The 9773-nt window shown below is 37.0% G+C and overlaps 1 protein-coding gene, 1 long non-coding RNA gene and 1 other non-coding gene across 5 annotated transcripts; all 3 read left to right on the top strand.

The window, feature by feature from the left end:
* Positions 1 to 2994: 2994 nt before the first annotated feature.
* On the top strand, positions 2995 to 4972 carry LOC121052354. 2 transcript variants are annotated; one of them, XR_005808799.1, is made up of 2 exons: positions 2995 to 4194; positions 4529 to 4972. It is a non-coding gene; the product is annotated as an uncharacterized LOC121052354 (long non-coding RNA). The 2 variants fall into 2 exon arrangements; XR_005808800.1 differs by having other exon boundaries at positions 2997 to 4085.
* Positions 4973 to 5324: 352 nt separating this feature from the next.
* LOC121052157 lies at positions 5325 to 7622 on the top strand. Of its 2 annotated transcripts, none has more exons than XM_040516281.1 (4): positions 5325 to 5600; positions 5724 to 5813; positions 6773 to 6837; positions 7513 to 7622. In XM_040516281.1, the coding sequence occupies exons 1-4, from the start codon at positions 5445 to 5447 to the stop codon at positions 7541 to 7543; spliced, it is 342 nt and encodes a 113-aa protein (XP_040372215.1). In that variant the 5' UTR covers positions 5325 to 5444; the 3' UTR covers positions 7544 to 7622. The 2 variants fall into 2 exon arrangements, with proteins under 2 accessions (XP_040372215.1, XP_040372214.1); XM_040516280.1 differs by having other exon boundaries at positions 6764 to 6837.
* Positions 5896 to 5977, top strand: LOC112195613. The gene has a single exon (XR_002934668.1). It is a non-coding gene; the product is annotated as a small nucleolar RNA U31b (small nucleolar RNA).
* Positions 7623 to 9773: the final 2151 nt, after the last annotated feature.

Raw genomic sequence — 9773 nt, 5'->3', positions numbered from 1 at the left:
AAGTCACTGACCATGTAACTGTACCTGATCAAGTCACTGCCCATGTCACTGCCCATGTCACTGACCATGTAACTACCCAAGTAACTGTACCTGGTCAAGTCACTGCCCATGTCACTGACCAAGTAACTGACCACGTAACTGGTCAAGTAACTGAACCTCAAAATCCTCTAGTAGCTCAACCTAGAAGATCACAGAGAGCAAGAAAACCAACTTATGGGGGGAAGAGAGTGACTACATTGTTTATCTACAAGAAGCAGAAATTGAAATGGACTGTGCAGAGGACAATGATCCAACTACATTTAATCAGGCCATTGAAAGTAGTGAATCTCATCAATGGCAGCTAGCAATGGAAGCAGAAATTAATTCCATGAGTCAAAATGCAGTTTGGGAATTAGTTGAACCTGACCCCAACCAGAAGCCTATAGGTTGTAAATGGGTTTTCAAAACCAAAAGAGATGCAAATGGCAATGTAGAGAGACATAAAGCAAGATTAGTTGCCAAGGGTTTTACACAGAAGGAGGGCATTGATTTTACTGAGACTTTTTCTCCAGTTTCTACAAAAGACTCGTTTAGGATAATCATGGCTTTAGTGGCTCATTTTGATATGGAGCTGCACCAGATGGATGTTAAAACAGCTTTCTTGAATGGTGAACTAGATGAAGTGATTTATATGAGGCAACCAGAAGGGTTTGTGCGAGCTGGAAGTGAAAACTTAGTGTGTAAGTTAAGAAAATCAATTTATGGCCTAAAACAAGCTTCTAGACAGTGGTACAAGAAATTTGATTCTGTGATTTCTACTTTTGGATTTACAGAAAATCTTGTTGATGAGTGTGTTTATTTGAAGACTGTTGGGAACAATTTTATTTTTCTGGTACTCTATGTGGATGATATACTTTTGGCTAGCAGTAACATTAAATTGCTTAAAGATACCAAGAGTTTTCTATCAAGGAATTTTGACATGAAAGACTTAGGAGAAGCATCCTATGTACTAGGTATTGAGATTAAAAGAGATAGGGCACAGAGACTACTTGGTTTGTCTCAACAGAATTATGTTACCAAAATTTTAAAGAGATTTGGTATGGAGAAGTGTGCAGCTGGAGAAGTTCCCATGTCCAAAGGAGATAAGTTAACCAAGAAGCAAAGTCCCAATAGTGATGTTGAGAAAGAAAATATGGAGTCAAAGCCTTATGCCAGACTTGTAGGAAGTCTCATGTATGCACAAGTCTGCACTAGGCCGGATTTGTCTTTTGCAGTAGGGATTTTGTCAAGATTCCAATCTAATCCAGGCCATGAACATTGGGTAGCTGGGAAGAAAGTGTTGAGATACCTGCAGAGAACTAAAAGTCACATGCTAGTTTATAGGCAAGTGGAGGATCTGAAACTCATTGGATTCTCAGACTCGGATTTTGCAGGGAATTATCCAGACTCCAAGAAGTCCACTTGTGGATATGTGTTCTTGCTTGCAGGAGGTGCTATTGCTTGGAAAACCATGAAACAAACACTTGTTTCAACTTCTACTATGCAAGCTGAATTTATTGCAGTATATGAAACTGTGTGTGAAGGACTTTGGATTAGGAATTTTCTCATGCAGACCAAAGTATTGAGTCACATTGTGGCTGGAACACTTGTAATTTATTGTGACAATGAGGCTGCAGTTTTCTTTAGCAAGAACAGTAAAAGGTCAAATAATTCCAAGCATATTGATCTAAAGTATTACAGTGTTAGAGAAAGAGTAAAGCATGGTGAAATAGCTGTTTTGAGTATTGACACAAATTCACAGCTAGCAGATCCTTTCACTAAGGCATTGTCAGTAGCAGCATTCCAGAAACATACAGCAAGCATTGGAATTTTAGCTAATTTAGATGCTTAGGTTCAGTAGAGAGTTAGTCCAGTTGGAGCATTTAAAATTCTAAGGTTTTTTGAGTTCTTGTGTTTTAGTTGTGATCTTTTATTTTGTTTATCACAACTTGTTTGTAATGACAGATTTTATTATTAATAAATTTTGAGGTATTTTCAGATTTTGGTTATTACTGCAGTTTTTGTTGAATGTTCTGAAAATTATCGATTTTGTGTTTAAAGTTATACTTGCTATCAGATGGCTTAAATCATGTGAAGCATGATGTTAAGGTTCAAGCAATATCTTTAAGCCATCAGTGTTCAGTAAATTTGCTTGAGTTTTTGGTTTTAGAAACATAAAGTAGGACCTAATATATGTTTACTTGTTGATACACATTAACATATATTGTATCACTTCTGGTTTGACATATGTGGATTGCAGGAGCTTGTGTTTGTGGTTTTGAAACTCTGGATTTTTGTTAAAATGTATACTGTTTCTTGCTCTGCATAAGTAACTGTGATCTGACCATGTTGGAATGGATTTTCGATTTAAGTTTGTTATCTGGCGCGCACTTCAGTAAGTTAAGTAGGTTTTGATGTTCTCTGGTGCAAATCATCGAGCATGATATGTGTGAGTCCAAGGGGGAGATTGTAAGATCAAATATGGACATAACACATATCATCATAAAGTAATTGATGATTAGCTTAATATCAATCCTAGTTTAACATGGATACAAACAGTAAATCAATACTAGTGACTTAATGAATAGTGTATCAATTCATTAAGGATAGTAATCTATTGCTTAGTCTACAAGGAAGGCTACAAGTTGTGATACATTAAGAATCTAACTAGGAAACCTAAACCGATATGGATAGCTTTAATGGGAAGCTTCTTGAGGTTTAAGTCACCTATATATACAGATGAATTGGTCCCTGATTACTACCGACGTTTTGCACATTGTTCTGTCCATTGAGAAGCAAGTTGGTAAGTAACAGAAGGCTATATTCAGTGTTCGTGTTTGCAGTTGCATAAGATGGAATCCATGCCAGTAATTGCTGAAGGTAAGCCTTAATCCCTTTTATGATTGTGTGCATATGTTGTGAGCATGTATATGGTTATTTTACAGAAATAACAAAGCAAGTGGAATGAAGTAGGATAATAATTGGATTGGATTTGTTTTAATGTTCTCATGTGTTTGGTATAAGTGGATTAGAGCTGGAATGGATAAGAACAAGAATCAGATCCGTTGTCAACACTCAGACGCAAACTCACCTCCTCTTCTCTACATGTACCCGAGTCCATGGCCTCCACAGCCAACCCCTTCCCCATCTCACTATCCTCCAAGCCAACCGCCAAAGCTTCACTCTTCAAGCCCAACAACCCAGCGGAGCTCTCTCTTCGAGGCCAGAGCCACGGCGTCGCAGCTCTTCGGTCGAAGATAATGGCCAATTCAGAGGATCAACCGCCGAGTAAAACAGGTCCGGCAGTTTCGGCGACTCAGACGCAGACGATCAACCCTGACTTGTCGCTCAACCCGATTACGATGCTATGTTTTCGTGTTCGATTTCGGGTTCGCGGCGGAGACGCAGACACAGACGCAGAGGATGATTAATTGTTTGGAGAAGGAACCAAACACCAGCTATTTTGTCCTATCCAGCTACTAATCAGGGCAAACAAACGCGGCCGTAGGGCAAACTGAAGCGGTGGTAGTCACGGTGGAAGAGAAGAAACGGAAAAAACAGAGGCTGCTGCTGTTTCGCTCCAAGGAGGAAGAGAGAAAGGAACAGGTAGGCAAAAAGGGAGAAGGAGAAAGTCAATGGCTGGCAGATTGTACAACAGATTGTAGGCCTGAGGAAGAATGAATGGCGCTGTCACACTCAGCATATTTACATGAGTTGGGTAGTTGAGACAGCTTCCATGCCGAAGGCAAGGCTCACCAAAATCAGAAGAGATAGGTTGATCATGCGATTGATTCAGGAGTGAATTAAATAGTCAGGTTGAGGTTACTATATAAATGCATTAGCTAGCTAACTAGCAACACACACTTGTTCTTTATTCATCGCAAAAAACGTACTTGTTCTTTATTTCACCGCAGAAAACGTACTTGTTCTTTATTAATCTTCTAAAGATATGGAAATCATTTATTTTCTCACTTTCATATTTTTTTTATTCCCCGCAACTGTGCCAGCACAGATAAACAAACCTTACGATATAGTCATGCTGGTCATCCAAAATCCTTATAACCAAGGTAGCGCTAGTCCTTGGACCATACATGGCCTGTGCCAGTTAATAATTGTCCTAACTATTATTTTGTGCCAGTTAATAATTGTCCATCAGCTCCTCCATTTAACCCTCGGGTAATGTTTTTGTTTTTATTTTTTCATTTATTTCTTTTTGAATATACAGATCTCTAACTAGTTCTTTATTTGGGGAATTTTTTTCATTCAATTTTACCTACTCCATGTCTATTAAATTATATCTAATGGAAATTATTCTATGCACCGACGGTGTAAGTGACCCAACCCTTATAAAATAATCTCAACCCTTGATATTTATTATCAACTTTATTTTTAATAAACAAAAAATGTATTTAATGCAATCTAACCATTCATTTATGTTGGTGCAAGTGCACGGCGGTGCTCTGAATAATCTCTCTATATCTAATTATCTTTTACGATTTCTTCTTATCAGATTAGTAGCGACGTTCAAGCTGCACTAACTAAAGCTTGGCCTGGTATTTCGGGTAAAGCAGACCTTAAATTTTGGGAACATGAATATGAGAAACACGGTTCATGTACCATAGATTTATTACCAACTTCTAATGACTACCTACTGAAAGGAGTTTACCTGTGGGAGCAAATCAAGTTTGATGATTTGATGGGTGTTGGTCCGGGTGCCCAATTTATGCCAAATACTCAATATGATGCGAACACGGTGGTGGCGGCCATCACAAGCAAATATAAGGTCAAAACAATATTGATCTGTGCGGATGACGCCATAGTGGATGTTAGGTTTTGTTATGTAGGAAGTTGGGTACTGGTAGATTGCCTGGACACCCAACCAGATCCCCAAACAGTTTGTACGGGTTTTATTCAGTATATTAGAAAGTACTAGGAGCAAGGTAGGATTATATTGTTAGGGGAGTGCTGCCACTCAAGACCTGCATGTGCTTCTTTTGGTTTAGCAGAAAACCCCAAGTATCTATGCAATTCTGATTTAAAATTTGAAATAAAAAATGAAAGTCTGGTTTGGTTTTTATGAGAAAAAACGCACATAAATGTTGAAGAGACCTCATGTTCAAGTCACCAACCAACCGTCTCTCACTATACCCCAGATTTGAATTTGAACTCCAACCTGGTATTCTGCAAAATATATGAGCCTCATTCATTAGGCCACGAGCTTCCTTGCTTGTAGAGCCAAAAAAGAACCAAACTTGGGGTTTATTTGATTTGTTACTATTATTAATTATTGATGCGTAACCCAACAAGAACCCTCCCAAATTGGACTTTTCAGAGGAAAAGAAAGAGACCAAAGAAATGCGGTTTTGAACCAGACTCTGTGGTTTCCAGAATGATGATACGTGCACTCTGTGCTGCTGGAAAAGCTGATGTGCCAATGGAATTTGACAAGGAAATGGTACAGAAGGACATCGGACACCGACAGAAGCCTGAGGTTTAGGTTAGATAGAGGTTTTGCATCCGGAAGCGTCTATCTAACTTCAGTTAACCCATTTTATTATGATGCAGCCCAATTCAACTTTTTGGTAATTGACCCTCTCTTTCGCTCTCTCGCTCACTAGGGGTTTCAGATCTATTTCATCAATCTCATTCGACTATTCCATTTGGTTTATCTAACTCTGTTTCAATCTTCTGTTTCGATTTTGAAGGAGGCGGTTCCATTGTTGAAGAAGGCGATCGTGAAGAAGAGGGTCGAGCAGTTCAAGAGGCCCCAAAGCGACTGCAAGATCTGCGTCAGGGTATTAACTTTTTTTTCCACTATTATAGCCCTGTTGTATTTGTTTAGCTTGCAATTTGTAAAGTTGAATTTGGTTTTTGAGTGAAAATGATGATAGTGATTGTAGCCCCCGTCTTATTCGCATCCAAGAGATGCAAGGTGGTGAATGACTATCTGATTTCATTCATGTAGAAATTTTGATAGGGTAAATCAGTGATTGTCTTTCTGATCTGGTTTTTATAATTGTAATTTTGTTTTGTTTGTCTGGGGTACTCAATATGTGCTCTACTTTCTGGTGTCGTTTCTTTTGTTGAAAATGTCAAATTTTTTTGGGGGTATGCAATAAGAAGTGATGATTTGTACCCATCTTTTCTGCTGTTGAATGATGAATATTTACATGCACTATGATCTTATCTACATTGCATACCCTTCTTATTTCTGGATAACTCTTAACGCCCGTGCTTGCTTGCATCTTGAGATGCAGCGGCACAGTTGGGCGAATAGTGATCAAATTTCAATTTTGTCTCTTTTTTGCTTGATTTTTAAAAGTCTTCCTGCAATCCGTGATGCAAACTTTAACCTAATGCCTGTGGTTTTTAATTGTACTTGCTGCTTTATAGTCAAAGCGTTTCTCACATATCCATAGCGTTGAAATTCTTTTTGTCTCAATTTTGTCTGCTTCAATCTTTATTGAATTTTATGTTCTCATTGAGTTTCAACTGATATTAGTTTTCACTAATTTGTATGCTATACATAACTCTATTATCAGTTATTTGAATTATTCACTTTTCATTTGGAGAAGAAAGCAATAAGTTTAAGTGATGCGTACAAAAATAAAATCCATTTTTAAATTTCCAGATTGTTATTACACTGATCAAATCGAAATTCTCTATACACGACCTCATTTATGTACCCAAAATAGTATTGCTTGGAAATGAAATTTTGGTATGGGAATCAGTAACTTTGATTCAGATCTTACAGTTTTGCAGTTTTCTAAGGTTGAATTGCTCCCAAAAGGCTTGGAGATCGGGTTTCTTTCACAGAAGGTATGACCTCCGTCAACAACATCAGTTGCTCTGTTTCTATTTTCATTCAGTTCAACATTGCATGTAAAATCCTCCTCCAAACTCAACCATGCTCTATTCTTACCAGTTTCGGATCCACAACTTTTTATGCTGTTTTCTCTCAATCTTATAAATACTTTCCTTTCTTTATTTGTTTTTCTTGCTGTTGCCTACATTTGGACTTTGTGCTTTATTCATTTAACTCCTAAACTAAGGAGAGATATCATTTGTGTTTATCTACTGGATGTGTTGCAATTAATGGAACCCGTTTTAGACATTTGTGTTTGCTCTGTTTGTGTCAATTTGTTGATTGGATGGAAGGATTTAATTGCCCATGGTATCTAATGTCCAGACTTTATTTGTAGCTGGACATTCTGTTTACAGGGCATACATAGAATCTATACAAGTCTTGCGACACAGAGATCTTTGTTTCTCAACAGCTTTCTGTTACTTTAACCCGGGATATAGAAGTGCCCATTTGAGTTCTTTGTCTGACGAATGGTAAAACTTGGTGTGTTTAGATCAATTTGCATTTGAGTATCCAACAGTTATCACGAGTTATGTATCCCCTCAATATAATGTGATTGGATTTTTATTGTTAGATGTTTTCATATCATTGGTTCCTATGCTTAATCATTCTGCATTTTCATGTTGCAGGGCAATTGATTCCCTTCTTCAAAACAACTGAAATCTAAGGAAATGCTTGAATATTTTTACATAGCTGTTTATTCTCACTGAATTCAGAAGAAGAGGCAGAGAATAGAAAGGTATAATTCATTTTATAGAACCAAATAATTACTCTTTCTTATTGCAGTAGTATAGACTTGACAATATTTCTGTAAAGGCATAAGCCAAGACTCAGAATGAATACACATGGATAAATAAAAGTTTAAAAATAGTTTGTGTAGATGTCTCTGTTCAGGAACTATTTATCTTCCTTACATGACAATTTAACTAAAATATGTGTGATAGGTGAGGTGAAAGTAGAGCTGAAAGCTTATACCTATTTTATAGCATGAAAATTACCTTGCTTTTATCTTCTTTCAGAAGCACAATCTGATATAGTGCTTGATAGTCAATCTATAAGTGGCAGAGGGGCTCAAATGCCTGTGGGTCGATATGTTCAGTCTTTTCGGTAATCATAATTTGAATTTTTTTTTTCCCTGTTTCTATTTCATTTTGCTTTCCTTACTACAATATATGCCGCCACTTTTTAAATACACCCCTTTCGGGTTTGTCTTTCAGAGCTTTTGTGGCAACCTGGAATGTAGCAGGGAAATCTCCCCATAGTGGCCTTAATCTGGACGATATTCTTCAGGTTAATAATCCATCGAACGTATCTGTCTTGGGGTATGGTTTGTCCTCTTATTTTTCGTTTTCTCCTCTGATTTTCTTCAGGTTAATAATTCATCTTTCCTAATTCCTTTTGAATTTTGGTTTTTTGTTAGCTGATTTCGATAAGATTGGACAAGGTGGTTTTGGGGTTGTTTACTATGCCAAGCTGACAAGCGAGGTCTGTTTCCTTTACTATTTTTTTTCTTACTTGCTGAATTTTTTCCTTATTGTTGTGAAAATGTAGCAGATGTAATATGGTGCTTATGCAATGTAATGTTTTTACAGGATGATACTAAAATTGTGACAGTTTCTGGTGATCAAACTGTAAGTGTCCACTTCAATTTTCCAGACCCATGGTGCTTTGTTTTTGCTGAGAGAAGTTCCGAAAAGTTGAAATTGACTAATCAGATTAAGAACATTGTTAGTTGCACATGAATGAGGGAAAATGTAATGAAATCTGGTAGGAGGAAAGTTGTAGATAAGTAATTCTGCCTCATATTGCAGTTGGTTTAGTTTCTAAGTGATTGTGTTGTTTCTTTGGTTTTTGTGTTTTCTCCAGGTTAAGGTATGGGATATCAGGAAAAGAAGGTATGGGATATCAGGAAAAGAAATGTACTGCAGTTCTAATGGTGCAATATAGTTATACTATTTGTTACTAGGTGGAGTTCTGTTTTGAGCCTAATGGTGTTGTTCCTCTTTGTTTATGCAGATTCTGTATGCAAGCAGGTCTGCCATTACGCTGATCCTGTAACAAGGTAAACAAAATCTATTGACCTATTGCAAGATGGAAAAGATCATTTGGTTAAAGCTTTCATTTCAAAACCACTTTATTTTGAATCTCTAATATAGTTTGGTTCACTATTTACCGTAGTGAAAGTGCATGGATCAGTATTCTATGAGGAATTAGATAACAAAAAGCTTTATTCATTAGCTATTTCTTATTCGACTTTATGCTATTCTGATTTGCGCAAATTTTTAGGGTCGCAAGTTTGAATGAATTCTGTAGTTACTATATTAGAGAAGCATAGAGCTTGAAGAATAGTTTGGGTTGTTTTACTTGGGACTTTTAGACGTTTTTGTCATGTCAATTGAAGCTCCTTACTACATTTAAAAAAAAGATGAAGATCCTCCCCTTTGTGTTGTGTATAACAGTCTTTCGACATAAGTTCAATATAATTTTCATTTGCTTCTCTTTCTAAATCTGTTTGTTCTTTTCTTTTCAGTTTTAACATTGCACCAGACTTGATGAATCAAGCAAAAGATTATTTGAACAAAACTGTGTTTGTTATATTGTTGGCTAGAGTGAGTGTTTTAAAATGAAAAAAAAAAATGTATCTTCTAATATGCCAATTATGTTTATTCGACCCAAAAGTTGTGGTTGCACAGTTGTGTGCAGTCCCGCTTTAAGCTTGCATATCCTTTGAATGCCGATTTCGGATGACCTGCTTTTGGAGTGTTGATTTATATGATTCTGTGTTCGTCCTATCTCTTTCTTTGTTTGTACATTTTGAATGAGAACCTCTCCTATCTGCTGCAAAGGAGATAATGTGTGCTGCGCATTGATTTGTGATAGTAATTACAAG

Source organism: Rosa chinensis, chromosome 3 (assembly GCF_002994745.2).
Source record: "Rosa chinensis cultivar Old Blush chromosome 3, RchiOBHm-V2, whole genome shotgun sequence".
NCBI classification, from domain to species: Eukaryota; Viridiplantae; Streptophyta; class Magnoliopsida; order Rosales; family Rosaceae; genus Rosa; species Rosa chinensis.
The sequence above is the reverse complement of the archived record's forward strand: the minus strand, read 5'-3'. Positions and strand labels throughout refer to the sequence as shown.